General features: G+C 37.7%; 1 protein-coding gene across 1 annotated transcript; it reads left to right on the top strand.

Moving 5' to 3' along the window:
- Nucleotides 1-4,926: 4,926 nt before the first annotated feature.
- LOC131430182 (uncharacterized) lies at nt 4,927-19,532 on the top strand. Its single transcript, XM_058594917.1, has 2 exons — nt 4,927-4,996; nt 17,597-19,532. Exons 1-2 carry the CDS (start codon nt 4,932-4,934, stop codon nt 19,530-19,532), a joined length of 2,001 nt encoding a protein of 666 aa, XP_058450900.1. The 5' UTR covers nt 4,927-4,931.
- The last annotated feature ends 249 nt before the right edge of the window (nt 19,533-19,781 follow it).

Genomic DNA, 19,781 nt, shown 5'->3' with positions numbered 1-19,781 from the left:
CCTTCGAATATTACTTCACATCGTCGATTCATATCAACATCCCATGTTAGATATCCTTCCTCAGCGTCCAAGCATCGTCCGTGAGCAAAAGAACAAGTTAGACCACCTTTTAGCAAAATTTGATTACTCTCAACATCCACTGTTGCCGTATAGTCATAAAGTGAAATAGCATATTCATAGTAAACTAGAGCTCCTGTCCATGTATAGAATTTGGTTCTGTAAATTCCTCCATCACAAGAGCTTCCAAATACTCTTCCTATTATCAATTCTTCTCCTCTAGTTGTACTGTTTAATTGCAGCTCTTGGATTAATACGTTATCGGCTAATGTCACGGTACCACTGATATGAGCCTTTCTGCATTCTTCAGAAGTGAATTCCTTCACTATGTAAGCAAATCCATGTTGATAATCAGAAGTGTGGGAATGCATCCCACAATGTCGAATAGATCTCTTTATAATCACCTTGCATTGAAACACCTTTGTTTCAATTTTTGATACTCTTTGCAGCATTTGTATTCGAAGTTCAGTTGTTGTAAGGTTATTAGTTGTGGGCAAACAAGATGCTACATCCATTAGAGAATATGTAGTCATATTAACGTCGATGTTCGCACAGTCATAGGCAATTAATCCATGTGATGCTGTGCCCATAACACTACATGCCAGGAACAATATTGCCATTATTCCTATTTGTATTAAACTTAACGGTTTTATGACATTTGTGTTCCAACTGATCTTACGTCTCGATTCATTGTCTTTAGTGTAATCTGCTTGCACCTTGACATTCGTGGTGTTTGCAGACAACATATTACTATACCATGTACAAGGATTAATTTTTCGCACTTTGTTGATTGGATTTGATTGATAATTGATAACCTTGCGTTTTGTATTTATACGCTCACTGTTATCTTGATGTATTCCAACGAACATGGTATTTTTGTCTTTTGATGGAATATTTTCTTGGTTATTTTCTTTCCGTATGTTTAATACTGTTACCTTTGTCGCCGGTCGTTTGCTTATTTGAACTTGCTCGAAATCGTAGCTAAACTTATCCTCCCGATTGAGGATATTTCGTATTGTTATTCTATTTAACACCTGTTTAGTCTGTAAGCCAACATCATTGACTTCTGCTTTACTTGCCAAAGTGACAACATTTCCCATTTCTTGGTAAATAATTTCCTCGTGTTGGAATTTATATAGCTGAATCACAAAGATAGCATTATTGTCGTAAGCGCCCAAAATGAATACAAACATATGCGTTGTAGCTGTTGTTGCCGGAATTCCGTTATCACCAACAAGAACGGTTATTTTGTATGGTGCCTTAAATTCTTGATAAGGCCTTGCGTGGATATAGATCAGTCTTCTATCTGGTAATATTCCGAAGATTTGGTGGATGCATTCATCCCAACTTGATTTTGCAGTTTTAAATTTATTATCGTATTCCAATGTACGATATTTGAAGCCAACGTTGTTCATTGTATTTTTACAAATGACATGAAAATCTTTGTTTTCAAAACCAACTAAACTATCGTTATCATTTGGTACCTCAACTGAAATTGTTTGATACGAAGATAACGTAAGAATGCATTTTTTCACTTGGATTGTTTCGTTATCCAAGGATGAAGTTGAGCTCAGATGTTCTCTATTACTAATCATACTAGCTCCTATCATAGATCCATAAATTTTTCCAGAATCTTCGTTGTTAGCATATGTTGCATGCGAAGGCAATTTAATTTCTTTATTTTCCGCTTGGGATAGTTGTATTATGTTAGATACTAACTCTGGTAAATTTTCGTTCAAATCGTTGCCGTCAATGTTGTCTCTAACGTGACCGTATGCGAAAAGATCCCAACTCATTATTTTTGGATCGTTTAACTTTGTATTATGATCTACACTACTAACTTCTCTGTGACTAATCATGGGCGAATTGTCATTGACGTTGATTTTGTTAACTAGTTTCTTTGCAATGTTGCCATCTCGTTCAGGGGCACTAATAGGAAATTCACACGAATTGTATGTCTCGTACTTTTGCTCATCGTTGTTACAAGCTTCATCTTTATTAGATCGTTTTTCGACCTCGTTGATTCTTTTGTTGTTTTCATCAAGCGTATGTTTTAACATCGCGTTATTACCAAACTCCTGATCCGTTGGAGAAACATTTTTATATTTCCATAATTCTTCATATCTGCCATTTTTAAGTTTAATGGTTTCTTCTGGTAACTCTTGTGACTCTTTTTTCTCTTGTGGCTCCGGTGTATTAACCACATTGTTAAGACCAAAACCGTCAAATACGAATCGCGCAGTGCAGTCGAATTTATTATTTTTCTCAAAGTTGTTTTGGGCGTGTGACAGGTCCGAAAACACTTTATTGTTATCTTTCTTTATTTTTGTGAACTCACATAAGAGTTTCTCATGCACCAAATCCTGGTTACCGAAACGCTCTTCTAGCCTTTCTAGAATCTTTGGAACGTTTTCTTGGTGTAGCATTAATGGTCGGACGCTTCTATACGCGTTTCCTTTTAATGAGTGTTCCAAGCGCATTAAATTTTCCAAGTTTGTAAATCTTCCTTCCGAAGATGTCTCATCGAACACCTTTTTAAAATTCGGCCACTCCCTTGGTGCACCGTAGAACTTTGGTAAAGTAACCAATGCCTGCCGCTTCAAATATATTGTCCAGTCATTATCTGGATTTATCCGCATTTCTGGTTTAATTTTAGGTTCAATGTTACTTGTTAATTGTTTAATTTGCTCATTTTTGGCTTCATTGTCCCTTTTTAATGAATGCAGTTCCTTCTGCTGATGTACGCATTTTGTACAGAGCCATCTTTCTTCTTTGGTTGGTGCGACTGTTAATTGAACACAACCGAGGTGGAACCACCGGTCGCACTCGTCGCACTTGACCATATCATCCTTATGATCGGGATCGAAACACAAACGGCAGTTTCCTGTGGTATTTTGTACAAATTTTATCATTGCAAGCTTTTTTGAGTCACTTGACTCTCCTAATTGATCACTTGGTTCTTTCTAGCAACACTTGGCACTTTTAGAATCACTTGGTTCCGCTCCCTCTAATGGAGCACGCACTTTCAAAATCACTTTTCTGGTTCTTTATCCCGCTCACTCTTATTGCGAGGAGCGTGCACCTTTTGAAACTTTGTTTTGATTTCACACACTCTATTTTTGTCAGCAGCGCGTACCTTTTAAAATCACTACAACACGTGATTTGTTTATTTCGTTCTCTCTTTACACGAGGAACATGCACTTTTTGAATCACTTTTCGCTCCTTCTTATGGCGAGGAGCACGCACTTTCAGAATTACTCTTCTGATTCTTTATCCCTCTCGCTCTTATTGCGAGGTGCGTGCTATTTTTTGAAACCTTGTTTTCGATTTCACTCACTCTTATATTATAAGCAGCACGTTTTTTTTATTATTACTTTTTAGAATCACGCCTACACGTGATTCTTTTATTTCGTTCACTCTTTACACGAGGAACATGCACTTTTGAATCACTTCAACACGTGATTCCTTATCTCGTTATCCTTAAACGAGGACTTCCTGTGGCTCACTAACACCACTAAATTCTTTTTATTTTGTTTTGCTCAAGCTCTTATGGCGATGAGCACGCACTTTTGTTTTTTACTCCTTTTATTTAGGAAGTAAACCTGATGAGACACAACTCTCTGGTTGGTTCGAAACACTTGAACTTTAATGTTTACTTTTTTTTTTTTGTTTTGTTTTGCTCACTCTTATGGCGATGAGCACGCACATTACTTTTACTCCTTCTCTCTAAGGAGTAAACCGTTGAGTCGTTCCTCTCTGGAGGACACCAAATGTAAATTTTGTATCCAATCTTGAACTCGGTCGTGCGAAGGAAACGACCCTACTGAGTTAAGATGGGACACTTTTAACTTGAAGCAAATTGGAAGTCTGTCAAGTCACGGTAGAAACTTCTTTGAACGGTTAAACCCGCTGCCTTCGTACAAACTCCACTAAGGAGTGAGTATAGAACGGAAGCTTGGAAAAAACACGTTCTAGAACTATCTGAGCGAGAGGATCAACGAGGATGAATAATTCCTGAACTCCGTGCGCAAATCAATTGATTATTGCAACGAACGTTAGAAATCTTCAAAACTGAAGAACTATCGTCAGATTGCCAAGAAGGGATTTTCGAAGTAGTGACTACGAGAACACTCTTCCAAGGAATGCTTGACTTTATTCAATTTTCTTGGGTTTTTATACAAGTTTTCAGCTTACATATCTAATAACAAATTCTACTAATCGCGTATGATAAAATGAGAAGGAATGAATCCAACTTTTATTGCACCTCTTGCTGATATAACCTATGCTCAAAACGTTATCTGCGCCGGAATGGCTGGCCTATTCGATCGGTCCTTTCCCTACGCTCAAAACGTTATCTGCGCCAGAATGTCTGGCCTACTCGATCGGTGCTTTATCTTTTATTTATTTAGGTTTCCTGCTTTACCTGGTAAGAAAATTCTTCTGATGCGTTACAGGACCAATGATCCAACGTATTGGACCAATGAAGGACCACCGTTGAACGTTTTTTTCTAAGTGGGTTGACTCGGATCGGTTGTTGCGTCCGATTTAGAATCCATTTGGAAATCATATTAGAGCAAATTCAGCAGCTGCAAGATTCATATGGGTGGTCTATAATGTAAATGAGACAAACGTATCCCCAGCAATCCGTTTTAGTTTTATTTATTCGACCAGTTCTACTGTCAAATTTAAAACTGGTATACATTTCTTCTTCTTCTTCTTCTTCTCTGCGTGGGCTTTGACGGTTTTATCTGTCAGTATGTGCCCACTGGTAAATGGCACAGCATATTTGCTATAACGCCAGTTGTTTTTTTTATAGATATCAGTTGGTTTTTGTTTTGCTTATGATTAGCTATAAAGTTGACATGTTTCTCTATATGTTTACGTTGATTTCTTTAAGGAACCTACAGATTCGTCTGAGAGTTTCGGTGTTTTTGTCGTGGTAAGCTTCTTGGATTGTGTGAAATTGTGCAAGGTTGTGTTTGTTCCTTTGTGCGAGGAATTTCGCGCACTTGAAAATTATATGTTCTGATGTGTTTAAGCATTCACAGATTTCGCAGTACATTTCCTCTTGGATTCCCATTTTGTTAAGCCAAAAGGGTGAATAGTCATGGCCGGCTAGAAGTCTGTTTAGGGTTCTTGTTTCGGTATTGCTGAGCTCTAAGTTGTAAAACCATGGTTTCGGGTTGATTCCGGTTTGTATTTTGAAGAATTTTCTTCCTTTACCCTGTTCTTGGGTATAGTTAACATACCACTTCTGAATATCGGCTGTGACGTCGTCTTTTATCATGTTGTATGCGTCATGATGCAGTATCTTGTTTCTGGCTACATAATCCGATTGTAGTCCAGCCTTCGCCAGACTGTCCGCTTTTTCGTTGCCATCGATTCCCACATGTCCTGGAATCCATTGAATGCAGGTATGTAATTGTTCTGCTGTTTTGATGATGAAATGGGTGATTTCATCCCTTTCTCTTGCATGTATCTGATTTTTTATATATTCGCAACCTGACTTCGAGTCAGTAAGGATTACTGCTTTTTCAATGTGATTCCGTTCTAGATATTGTATCGCTACGAATATTGCTTCTATCTCAGCAGACATCGTACATACGTTGTTTTCTAATCTAAGGCTGAGTTTGAAATTATTACTTTCGTCGAACATTCCAATTGCGCAGAATTCGTTGCTCTTTGAAGCATCTGTGTAGATCTTCCGATGGTTCTTGTAATGGCCGTGCAGCTTACCTAACGTGAGTTGCTTTAAAGTTTTGGTTGACGTGCACTTTTTCGTCCACGTATTTTCATTCAATTCTGTTTCAACTTCAAGGCTGTTTTGTGTGTTCGGTTGTACCGCTCTCATCTTTGCAATGCTATCAAAGGTCTCGTTATACGTAATGAAAACTTTTTCTAGGAAGGTTAGTTTTGCCAATGTACTGTTGTTTGCTTGTGTGAGCTTTTGGACCTGCGTCCATACCGGAGATTGGAACTGCGCGTGATTTATTATTTCTTTGGCTATTATAAGCTTTCGGCGGAAATGTAGAGGAGGTTGGCTCGCTATGGCATATAAGGTGTTCATCGGTGTTGTTTTCGAGCAGCCGGTGATCTTTCTTAGACATGTGTTGGTTTTTATTGTTAGCTTATCTAGGTTGCTTTTCGAAGAATTAGCATATATGGAAGCCCCATATTCCAGATAGCTTCTTACAATTCCGTTGTATACTAATCCCAAAGTTTGCGGGTGTCCTCCGCCCCTGATATTGCTTATCATTTTTAGCATATTGAGCCGTCCTGTTACTTTTCTTTCAATTTCTCTAATATGAGCCCCGAATGTTAACGTACGATCCAGAGTTATCCCAATGAACTTATGTGTATTTACTGATTCTAAGGCGATACCTCCTAGTTGAACATCAAGTATCTTGTTGTTCCTTTTAAATAGCATGACTTTCGTTTTGTCTTCATTTATTTTAAGATTGAGCCGTTCCGCCTTGTCCTTGAACATATTCAGATATTCCTGAGATCGGAGCTGTACCTCATCTTCATCTTTTCCCTCGACAATCACCACGAAGTCGTCCGCGTATTGAACCAGGATTACACCGTTTACTTTGATATCGTGTAGTTCTGAAGTGTAGATGTTAAATAAAGTTGGTGACATCACGTCGCCTTGAGGCAGACCATCGCTAATGCTTCTTTCTACTGCTTGTGATCCTATTTGTATTTGTATGGTTCGGTTACGAAGAAAGTGGATTATCCAGTTTATCAGCTCGTTCGGGAGGCGTCCTTTGTATAGAATTTGTTCTAGAGTCTCTGATTTTACATTATTGTAGGCACCTCTTAGATCTATGAAGATAGCTCCTGCAGTTTTGCCTTCTCTTCGACTTGCGTTTATTTTATTAACTGCATAGTTTAAGCACGTTATAGTCGAGGTGTGTTTTCTGAATCCAAAGGAGGTATCCGGAATGATTGCGTTATATTCGATAAACCGATTGATCTCTGCTAATACTGCTGAATTGATAATCTTCACTATACAGTTTAGTAATGAGATCGGCCGTAGATTTTCCATTATATCAGGATCCTTTCCTGGTTTAGGTATCGCGATGACTTTGATTTTATTAACATTGTCTTCAATTTTCCCGTTCCGCCACATTCGATTTAATTCCTGGATTAGCATGTTCCTAATTTCTGGTTTTAAACATTTCAACGTTTCGTAATCTATTCCGTCAGGGCCAGCTGCTGATTTTTTCTTTTTTTTGCTTAAGATATCGTGCCAGTTCTCAACATTTAATATGTCGTAATTTACAACGTTACGTCTATATTGATTGTAACGGTCTCCGAACGGGAAGTTAGCATTTAGGAATTGGTTGGCTGCTTCTACGGATTGATGCACGAACGTGGCATGATTTCTGTTTTTCTTCTTTCCCGTTAGTCCGTTAATTTTCCACCATAGCTCTTTACTACTCGTTTTGGGGTTGAATTCGTTGACGTATTCATGGAGTTTTTCTTTCATTGTTTTGTTTTTGTACCTCGTGAATATACTCTCCAATCTTTTCATGTTTAATAAATCTTCTATTGTGCCGGAACGATTGAATTTCGCTCTAGCTTCATTTTTATTCCTCCATGCTTCTTCCACTTCGGTTGACCACCAGAACTTTGGTACAAAACGGTTTTTTTGCCTTGCTTTCTTTACAATTTTTTTCATTTCCTGCTGTAGAGTAGATATGCTGTTTACTCGCGTAGCGTCCAGGTTTGCTATGCTTTCCTTTACATGTTTCCGATTGACGAAGGTTCTCTTTGTGAGTGTTTTACTATCCGAAATGTTCACATGAATAACTAGATGTCTACTACCGATTCCGTATTGTAAAATTTCCATCTGCGAGCACCGGAAAACTTGAGGTGTTACAAAAACTAAATCGATTGTGGATGGCTTCTTATTAATCTCTGCTGGGATGTACGTAGGCTCTCTTGTATTCATTAATATTATATTTTCCTCGTTCATAAAATCGAAAAGTAAGCTACCTTTTGCGTCCGAGTGGTGAGAATCCCACAGTCTGTGGTGCGAGTTCATGTCACCTCCTATTAGTACTTTTCTAAACTTTGACATTGTTGTTGCTAGATTTGTTAGAAAAATTTTGAGATCGTTTAGCCTCGTATTTGGTGCTATGTATACCGAAAATATTGCCAGCTCTATTTCGTATATATATCGCCCCACGCATTGTATATCGTCCGTGGAATCGATTTCGATGGGTCTGTTGTATAACGACTGATGAACGACTATCATCGCTCCTCCATAACCGTCACTTCTTGAAGAAAAATAGTTATTGTAATAAGGAATTTTGTATTTTTTACCTTCGAATTCTTTTTTCGTCCAACTTTCAGATATTAATCCTATGGAGTACTCTTCTGTTATCATAACTCTCGCTAACTCTGATTTGTTTTTCTCTATACTTTGAATATTGCATTGTAGAATTTTACATGACATTCTTTTCGTTCGTTTTGGAGTAATTAAATCTTTGCATCCCGTCGCTCTTTGCCGACTGGTTTGCCTGTGATAGTTCTGCTTCTTTGTAGCCCGTTAGACTGAAGGTGCTGTTATCCTCTTCGTCGCTGGTGCAATCCATGTTCCATATCTTGCTATCCGGTACATCTGGGTTGTTTCTTGGTTTTACTCTGCTCATTTGCCCTAGTTTCCACTGTAGCTTCTCTGCGTCATTCGTCTTGTATGGGTTGAAAAGCGCTCTTCCGTTTGTTACCTGTCCGCTTCCTGTTTTGCGTTTCTTGTCGCTACGCAACTCGGTATGATTAATGTTGATTGTGTTTGATGTTTCTTCAGAGGAACGTTTTGGATTTTGTTTCGTCTGCTCTCTTGGTTTGTGACGGTTGGTGGGAATCATATTCTCCGATGTTTTAGCATATGAGCTCATTAGCGTTGGGTAATCTTCGATATTTCCAAGTAGGTTGAAACTGTTTTGGGTGTATATTGGGTACTGCTCCTGCGCCTCCAGAGACGTTAGGTTGCTTTTTGACAGGATGATTTTAAGATTGTTTTGCCGTGTTCGTTCGGGGCATTCTATAACGCCCGACTTGTGTCCTTCTTTTCTGCAGTGTACACACCATTCTGGTCTGTTGCATTGTTTATATCCTTCCTCGTCGTGCTTATTACCGCATGTGTCACATCTTTGTTGAGAACGACAGTTATTTGTGCGATGGTTGTATCGCAAGCATTTTTGGCAGAAGATGACTTTACTGACAAAAGGTTCAACTTTGTTTGTGCAGCAGAACATGCGGACTTCCGTGGGCAGCTGATTGCTACGGAAAGTCACCCCAATCCGTGTCGTAGGGATTTTTTGCTCGTTCTCGAACTTATGAAGTCGAGTTACGCTTAGGATGGGTACAGTACAGGTTATGTTATCCATAATTTCTTCTGATGACATCTCTACTGGTACGCTGGTTATAACGCCAGAAACAGTGAGAAAATGCTTCGGGATATACGCTTTGTACTTTTGTTTCCAAATTTCTTGGTTAGCTTGCATGTGGTTTGCTGTATATGCATTTTTTACGATTACAAGCACTTTGTTTCTTCCCATCGATTTAAGGTTGAGGATATTTTCCTTGTATTCATTATTCTGTGACAGAATTTTTCCCACGGTGAGCTTGTTTATTACAACATTTTCAGTTCGCTCTGTTAGCTGCACAATTAATCTGTACGGTCCTTTGTCGATGCTCTCGTATTCATAAGTCTGCCATTGTCTTCCGTTTTCCTTCGTTTGCGTCGATCCGCCTCCTGCACACTTAAATTTTTTAGCTGAGTCTCGGCAAAAAAATGCCGAGATTCGCACAGCCGAGTAATCAGCAATCATCTCGGCAAAAATAAAATAACTGAGCGTCTCGGCACCCTCAAATTTGACAAACGTCAAATATTGCCGAAATCGCCAGCATAAGATTTACTGTTTGCTCAGTGAAACGTTCGCTGAATATTCGGCAATCCAATCAAACGAAAAAATTAAAAAAAAAACAAATTAACGAATCATCAGTAATTAAAAATCTAGTCAATTAATTTTGTTTGTAATTTCTAAACATTATAAACACACCATTCAGGATCAAAAATTCATTTTATTAACACTTAAAGCAGACCCTGTCAGCTTGGAGCGATCTCAATCTTCAGTTCAGCAACGCCATCGCACGGCGTCTCATTCAACATGTCATGTCAATTGTATGGGTGCGCAGCCCTGCTATTTTGGCGCGTAGGAATTTGACATTTCTCTCCCCTACTTCTATGTATGAGATTCGATGCGGACTCACCTGAGGGCGACATGCTCGCAAAAAAGGATGTTGCCAATTATTTGTTCGGGAAATGTGAGAGCTGGATATCTTGTTAATATGATGTCTTTGCTTAAAGGAAGCTTACAAATTTGTTGCCAGTAGTGCTTACAGCCTCTACCTTAAAACATGTAGCATAATAAAAAGCGGCGTTTCTGAATGCGGCCACCTTGAGTCGAGCTGGAAATATGAAATAAAAATAAATATACAAAAACTTTCAATATTTAATGATGCATACACGGTATTGTTCAAAAAATAAACTTACTTTGATCTATTGAATTTGTCCATGCATTGGGTTATTTTTTCGCATATCCCTCAAAGTTTTGTCTCGAGGACTCTTTGAGCCCCGTGTTGGGTGTTTTTCTCTTATAATGTGATCTGATAAAGTCGCTTTTTATAAAGCGAAACATGTCACTATATTTATTCAATATTTTTACTTGCAAGTGGTTCGACGTTTCTTCGAAGATTATCCATTTTTTCACTCGAGAAATTCATCAGAAAATAATCGCGCAATGCGTAGCGAAAGTGTAACGTGGCAATAAATGACAGCTGTCGTGCTGAATTTCGGCAACAGCTAGCGCATATTCCGAAATCTCGGCAAACGTCTCTGCTGATGTCGGCATATCTGTTGCTTACTGATAAATTCAGCAAGCAATTATGCCAAATTTCGGCAAAGTGAAGCATTTTACCGAAATATCAGTGAATGCATTTAACGAAGTTCAGAAACATGGGTATTGATTGCTGGGCAATCAGCAAATTTAGGTGTTGCTGATCAGTTTCGGCATTTTATTATGCCGAGCTCAAGAAATGGTATTAAGTGTGTGGATCTGGATCTCCAGGTCCTGTCATTTCTCCGGTAACTTTCTACTTCCTAGACTCCCGATTATTTGAAACAAGAAACGGCTCTTGTTTTATTGCGAAACCACGTTTTATCGATTTCTCTCTAAAAGCTATGAACTGGTATACATTGCTGTTCTATTTTTTTTTAATTTTAAACACAGATAAAACGCTATTGGGGCTGCCAGTTTATTTTGTTATAATTTCTAGATTTAAATTTTAAAACTGACATAAATTATGCATCTAGAACTAGAACACTCCTGAATATGCACTTAATTTCCGAATCAAATTCCAAACCACCCTCTTAGAAAAAAACATTCAACGGTGGTCCTTCATTGGTCCAATACGTTGGATCATTGCTCCAAATAAAGTCCAATCAATCGTTCAACAGTCCGCTTGTGAGGAAGGCTGGCTGCATTCCGGCTGCTGTCAAAATTATCCAGGCGAAATTACGTCATTATCTCGCCGTACGTGTCTTGTTTATTTCCCTCCTCTTTTTTTTCTTTTTTTTATTCGACTTCATTTGATATTCGTCAATCCCGCATGTATGTACAAAACACGAATGTTAAGACGAGGTAAATGGGGGGAAATCTGTCCGCCGCGTACAAGTGGGGGGAGGCCAACACGGGGCCTTCGTTTGCCGATTTTGAAACAGATCGTTGTACCGAATGCCATTTTTTCTTTCAACAAACCCGGCAGACAGAGGTCCATTGTTGATCCATTTTTAATATGAGGAGTTGGAACCCCGTTGGACTAGTTTTACTGCAGAATTTTGAAGTTTTATCTACTTTTTTAAAACTAACACTACATACCTGCACAATACTTCTACTTCACGTAGAAAAACAACAAATTTTCTTTCTATGTGAAGGTAACACTTAATTTTCACACCATTTTTGCAAGAGGAAAAACAACAACAAACCGTTCCAGCAAACTGAACGAATATTTCGTGCAATATGTCGTTCAACAAGGGCAGTTAACCGGGCGGTCATTGGAATTTGTTGATCTAATGCATTGAACCGTTGTTCCAATGAACGTCTAACGAGATACAATGGCGTCCCTTGATTTGCTTGATTTGCAGCCCCCATCTTCATTTTATTAAAAAAAAAATATTTCTCAATTCCATCCCTGGAGAGTTCAATTTGATGAGCAAAAATCTCGGTTGATTTTTCATTAGGGCGTATAAGCAATTAGGGCGTTTGGTAATTAACAGAAGAGAAAGTAAACAAAGAGAAACTGTCACTTGCTTATACGCCCTTTTGAAAAATTAACCGATAGATGAGATATTCACGACAAAAAAGGTTCCAAGAAATGATTTGACTTCTAAATAACTTTTTTTCTGTTGATTTCTTAATAACTATTTCCCTTTTTGATTGTTTTCTTTAGTTTACAAGATCGTTTTTTCGTGGGGCACTAGTTCCACCTATATTGAACTATTTACTATCGGTTCAGCAAGCCATGCAATGATTCTGTACACTAAGAATCTGCTGCGAAGTCTGTTGAAACAGAAAGGCCAAATTCCACAAAAGGAATGTAATGCCACAACTTTGACTTTCACTACTTGTGTTATGTAAAAGTTTTTTTTACTAATCGGTTCCTCTACCGAACGATGTTCGAGACCGCAGAACATCAGGATATTTCATTTCGCTGCAATATGCAAATCCGAAATCAAATAATCAACATCAAAATTTTGTATTTTTCTTGTGTCGAGGGCATAAGGACCACTCATTTTGATTAGAGTAATAAGTATGCTTTTATTTCAAGAAAGTGCTTTACGAAAATCTCTTCACTCTTGAATCAATTCAAACTGTGGGCAGTTCTGTTGCGGAACAATTCCGTAAAACAATAAACCATTGATTTTACAGCAGAAACATTTGATTCACAATCAGATTGTATATGTGGTTTTCTAAAAAATACACAAACTGTACACTTTATGAACGCAGAGAAAAATATTTTAAAAATAATCAATAACGATTTTTTATGAAATAGTGACAAAAAAATTTGGTTTGATATTGCTGCTTGAAACTACAAAACAAGGTATACATCAAGGGGCAAATGACTCTAAACTTTAGACAATCTCATACTAATAAACTCATTTCATTCCAAGATAATCTCTAATCTCATTTATTCCCAACTAGTCTAGATAAGTCTGGGTAATTTTAAGGTAATCCAACCTAGTTTTGCCTAATCTAGTTTGAAGTATATCTGTATTATACAGATTTTTACATGCTCATACAGAACAGACATTTAAGCTAGTACAAACTTTTCCAAAATTTTATTTGATTAGAGAATACAGATAAATACAGATTTTTTATACAAAGCAATACAGATTTTCTATGAAAATATCTGGCATCTCTGCTCGCAAAAAAGTGTATGACGAGTAAACAAAGAGTTGACCTGCATCAGACCCTGTCAGCTTGGAGCGAAATCTATCTTCAGTTCAGCAACGCCATCGTACGGTATCACATTCAACATATCATGTCAATTGTATAAATGCGCAGTGCTGCTAATTTGGCGCGCACGAATTTGATATTTCCTTCCTCTACTTCTATGTACGAGATTCGATGCGGACTCGCCTGAGGGCACCATGCTCACAAAAAAGGATGTTGCCAATTATTTGTTTGGAAAATGTGAGACCTGGATATCTTGTTAATATGATGTCTTTGCCTACGTTGAGCAATTGCAAAAAGAAAGAAAAAAACAGAAAAGAAACAAATACTACGTTGACAGCTTTTTATGTCAAAATAATGCTTTTCCAGATCTCGGCTTAACTTTTCTAATCCCATTCTAATCCAGCGAGATCCCTGCTAAACCTTTTTACTCCCGGTAAAACTTGTTTGAGTTCAAACAAAGTTTAGAGTGATTTGCTCTTGGTATACATTTTTCCCAGTGGATTAGTTTGTTTCAATCAATATTTTCATTTAAGCAGTAATCTTAGTTACTTGATTACACAAATAAGATCGTAGATTAAATAAATATTCATAAGTTTTTTCTTGATAAAAAGTTATAGCAGGATCGAATCAATATGGACGTGTCCGATGTAATAAATAGTTAGTTTATTTCAACAATAAAATCGTCCGGAACAAATATTTTTTTCGTTTGAGTAGACCCAAATTTTGATTCATATCAAACAAAGATTATTTTTGTCATTGAAGGGAGAAGTTGGTTCAAAACATACATATTTTAGCTTGAAATCAACATAAATCAAATTTTTAAATTTACTAATTATTTTGTTATATTAAAGATGCATTTTTCTGCGTGTTGTTTTCCAAGAAGAAATGTATGGGAAATTGAGAAATTTTAATTGTTATTTTTTATTAGAGTTTTCATTCCAACTTTCACGTAGTACTTTTTACAGTTTTGGTTATCAACACTGCTTTAAAGTGCGAATTTCAAGCAGCTTCAATTGTATCAGTAACTACTATTCTTACATTATGCCGAATCAACACTCATGCAAAATGAGTAGTGAAAATCATAAGGCAAATCTTATGATCACCAAAAATCACTATTTCAATATAATAATATGAAAAATTCAACTATACTATAATGTTTATGGCGTGTCCCGGTTTGGCGGTTCAATGCATAGGACACTGCCCAACTAACCAAAAGTTCGGATAAAAGGGACTGATTTGGCTTAAGTAGCTCTCAAAGTTAATCAATAGCAATCTAAGCAGCCCATTTTTTAAGTAATTATCCACACTTGAAAATTCGCGCGACGAAGCGGAACGAACTTCTAAGCTGCTTGTAGAATACATTGTTCAGCTTCTATGCAGCGAAAAAGTTCACGCGGAACTTGTTATGTACTTTCAAGTTGCTAAAAGTACCACGTGCACTCTTAAGCAGCGAGAAAGTTCACGCGGAACTAGTTCTGTACTTCGAACTGTCAAAAATTGCCACGTGTTTTCTTAAACAGCTAGAAAGTTCACGCGGAACTTGATCTGTACTTTCAAGTTCTCAAAAGTTCCGCGTGTACTTTAAAGCAGCAAGAAAGTGGACTTTTTAAGTAATTGAGGAATTTCTGGTTGCCTGGGTGGTCTAACAAACAAGTTGTCGTATGTTCGAGCCCCGACCTAAAAGGATCCGTAGTGTCAGTAGGATCATAGCAGCAGCCATGCAATGGTTCTGTACACTCTGAATCGGCTGCGAAGTCTGTTGAAACAGAAGGTCAAATTTCACTACAAGAATGTAATACCAAGGCTTTCTAATGTTTATGTCATTTATGACTATTACAGTTTTCATACGAATAACTTATGAATTCCGTAATATATGCACAGATTAAGTTATGGGAGAAGTTATGTTTGTCATAAAAATGTTCCTAAAAATTTTGTATGAATTTCATACGACATTTAATTGAAATATAAATTTGATTCGCATACGATATACTTGTGGCTAAAACAATATAATATCATTATGAAATTTCATATATATTTTGCCTGAGTGAACATGTCTTGTCTGTCATAACAAAACATTCCAATCCAATCCTAACCGTTGAAATAGAAATTCGATAAGTCTATTTGTAACTGAATTATTCCATCATCAATTTACGAAGTGTTGTATCGACGACACGAGCAGGCACTCCGAAGAAAAATCAGCATTAAAACTGTTCGCTAACGATTCACCGTCAGTTACCACAAATCTAGCGACCCCCTGTAAATGATAAAAATAATCTTCTCGAGCAACACTGTTTAAGCACAGACTAACAGACAGGACACTCAAATTAGATTCTTCAATCATTTTAACGGTCATTTCGAATATTCCTTTATTTGGGACAGTACTCACATGTGTCATGATGGCGCCACGTTACCCTATCAAAAACATCCTGTCTGTCATCTAGACTGTGTTTATTTTTTTCATTCACCAACAGAGTTGCCATTCATACAGAATTACCTGTAATGTATTGATTTGTATACGTCCATGCGAATTTCATGCAGGATACAGATTTAATACATATTGCCAAAAATATACATAATTGTGCCTACTTCTCATCCTCCAACGCAATACAAAATCGAACCCGTTTTGTTACAATATTTACTTGCTTCTGGTCTGCCGCCACTTAATTTCGGGTGAAAACTACCAAAACAATAAAAAATATTCTAGATGAACAACGTTGAGTCAAATAAATGGTTACCTTCAAACATCGCGAAAAAGTTAAATATATTATCAACGTAATCCAATAATTTATTGTGACGATTCATTTTCAAATATTTTGATGAAATCAGGCATCCCTGCAAGCAGCTGATCGGTGTTGACAAACGAGGGGAAACCAACTAGTAAAAAAACTTTTACATAACACAAGGGGTGTACAGATAGTAAATAGTTCGCGCAGTACAATATAGGTGGAGCTAGCGCATCACGAAAAATTATTTTATATAAGAATTTACTCATATTGTCATGTCTGTTAGTCTGTGGTTTAAGTTGCTATGGACTAGTTACCAAGGAACCCCAAAACAAATAAACATGTTTTGAAAGCGGTGGAATAGTTCTATTAGTGTTAAACTTTGTCCAAATTAAGCAGAAATGCATTTAAATGGACTCGATTTTCGTAATTTAATCGAAACTATGGATGAAACCAACGAACGAAGACAATGATCTGCTTCCAGCGATTCATCCGTACACTTCAACTGCTAGCTTTTCTGGTCAGTAGGATTCGGTGTAATATGCCGGTGTCAAAATTGTTTTGTGTCGGTTGATTACGCAGCAGTGGAAACAGTAATTCACCTTGTTGGCCACTATTCGAGGATTACTAGTGGAATTCCACAAAGAAATCATTTTACCGTACGTTATGCAGGTACCGCAGAGCACTAGTCTCGCTCAGCTCGTTGTCGGTCATTTCCATGTCTTCCTTCTCACACAACGGTTTCAAGTCAAGACCTGAATTTTGAACTTGGCTTTATAAAAGACATAACTCATACTCCTCAATTTTTACATTCCGCTCGAGTTATGTAAATCCATTAAAATGTTCCGTAATATAAAAACCGATCTGAAATTTATTTTGTTTACATTCATCTTGCCTTCGATATGCAGTAACCAAGGTTATGGTGACTGTTATTTAAAATCAATAAATATATAAACTTGTGCTGCCAGTTTAAAAAATACACTAGCGTTTTCGATTTGACATTTCCAGTTACTGAGGGGTAGTTGAATTTACGATACAGTTTTGATAGACGAGTGGCAGGTCATGTCGTCGGTTGTATTTTTCGGATTTGGTTTTAAACTGACTGGGTCTTGTATAACTCAACCACTGAGTATATAGTAAAAAAAAATACATAAAGTGGCATTTTTCCCATCAGAGTGTGCAAACTCTGCAATCTGAATTTTATTGCATTTTGAACTAAATTTACACCTGCGTGTAAAATTTTTCAGACGAAATTTGTTTACATTTTGAGTTTACTTTTTATTCCAGCAAAACTGAAAAAGTGTTCATAAACTCCATCTGCGAAACCAAAACACAGGGCAACGAAGCCATAGTAGCCTTTCTGGATGTCAAAATGGCATATGACTCTGTCAACACGACAAAACTTTTGAACATCTTGACGAACCTACAAATACCCAGGAAAATCATTTCATGGCTCTACGAATATCTCCGACATCGAGTCATGCGTCTGGAAACTGAAAACGGTGAAATAGAAAGAGTAGTTTCAGAAGGGCTCCCACAAGGTTGTCCTGTATCACCAATTCTATACAATTTCTACACTGCAGCCTTGCATGAGCTAAGCGATGACTCATGCGAGCTAGTACAATTCGCAGACGACTTCGCTGTGATCGCGAAAGGGGACACACTCGAACTAGCTGAACAAAATCTAAACAGATTCCTCAATAAATTGGCTGACCGACTAAAGGAACTTGACCTACATATAAGTCCGCAAAAATCCGCAGTGGTACCCTTCACAAGCAAACGTGTTGACCATTTGAGAATAAAAATTGGAGGACAAACGGTCGAAATAGTAAATACACACCTCTACCTTGGATACAAAATGGACCGCACACTGCGACACCGGAAACACATCGAGGCCGTCATACGAAAAGCAAGCGAAAAGTTAAACCTGCTAAAACTGCTAGCAAAAGGCACCGAAGGAGCAAATCCAGAAACATTGATAAAAGTCGGGAACGCTATAATCCGTAGTAGAATCGAATATGGAGCCTCTTCCTATGGCAACGCAGCGGACACCATTTTGAACAAACTCCAAGTTCTCCAAAACAATTACATCCGTATAGCAATGAAATACCTTCGAAGCACCCCTGTCCATGTGCTTCTAGCGGAATCGGGACAGTTACCAATAAAGCATAGAATTGAAGCTCTAACCAAAAAGGAGATGATAAGAAGCATGTACCACAAAACACCACTGATACGTTTCATCAGCAAAACATTATCGATGGAAATGCCAAATGGATCTTTCTTCTCTGAATTGGCAATCAAACACATGGACGTTCTCTACCAAGTACATCCTTCAGACAAAAGTGTAGCGTGGGAAACGCGAATGAAATTCTTCCACAACTTCGACCTGAAGGATATCGTGCAACCTACCATTAGTGAAAACGATTACAAAAAAACTGAACATAGTAGACTAGTATGGCAAAAACTTTTTGAGGAAGTAAATGGAACCAAGTATAAGGACCACAAACGTATATATACAGATGCCTCGAAGACGCCCAGAGGAACTGCATGGGCCATATATGACGAAGGAGATCGTTCAGTAATCGCGGAGAACATCAACAACAACTATTCTATTATGAATGCAGAATTGCAAGCTATAGCCAAAGCAATTGAACACGCAAAAATGAAAAACTATGGAAAGACAGTCGTTTTCACTGATTCAAGAAGTGCATGTAAATCGCTAATGAACAACACGTCACTCTTTGAGAATTTTATTGTATATAACATTTACAAGGATATAAAAGATATGCGAAGAGGGGCGTTAAAAATCCAATGGATCCCCAGCCACACCGGCATTCAAGGAAACGAAATAGCTGATCAAGCGGCAGTCTCTAAAACGTATGACAAACAAACGGAACATATTGGTATAACACTCGGTGATGCACTCGCTCTAAGCCAGAAGGAGATCTGGTATGATTGGTCGGAAGCGTACAAGGCACTATCCAATTCTAAAGGACGATGGCACTACGAAATACTCAAAACACCTGAAAGGAAAATATGGTTCAAGGATCTGACACTAAGGAAAAATCAAATAAAAATTTTAAACAGAATTCGCTCTGGACATACCTTCACGAAAGAAAGAAGGGCGTTGTGGCGCCTCGAGGATGATGATTGCTGCGAAATCTGCTTAGAACGAGAAGACCTAAAACATGCACTCTACATCTGCCCAAAATACAGGAACTAGCTCAAGAAAAGACAATAATCCAGTGGGCTCCATTTCACATTCACCAACAGGATTACTGAAATTTTCGGAAATTGTAGAATGGATTTTCGCTGCATTCAATATTTCTGAACCTCTAAAGACCATCATAACAGCATTCCTTCCAATAGCTAGAACTTTTTTGAAACAGTTATCAGCTCAATGGCCAGCTCTTTCAGGTTTTGTATCATTTGATGGATAATTTATCATCCGCCGCAAATGATTCAATCACTG

Source organism: Malaya genurostris, chromosome 2 (genome assembly GCF_030247185.1).
Source record: "Malaya genurostris strain Urasoe2022 chromosome 2, Malgen_1.1, whole genome shotgun sequence".
Taxonomy (NCBI): Eukaryota; Metazoa; Arthropoda; class Insecta; order Diptera; family Culicidae; genus Malaya; species Malaya genurostris.
The sequence above is the reverse complement of the archived record's forward strand: the minus strand, read 5'-3'. Positions and strand labels throughout refer to the sequence as shown.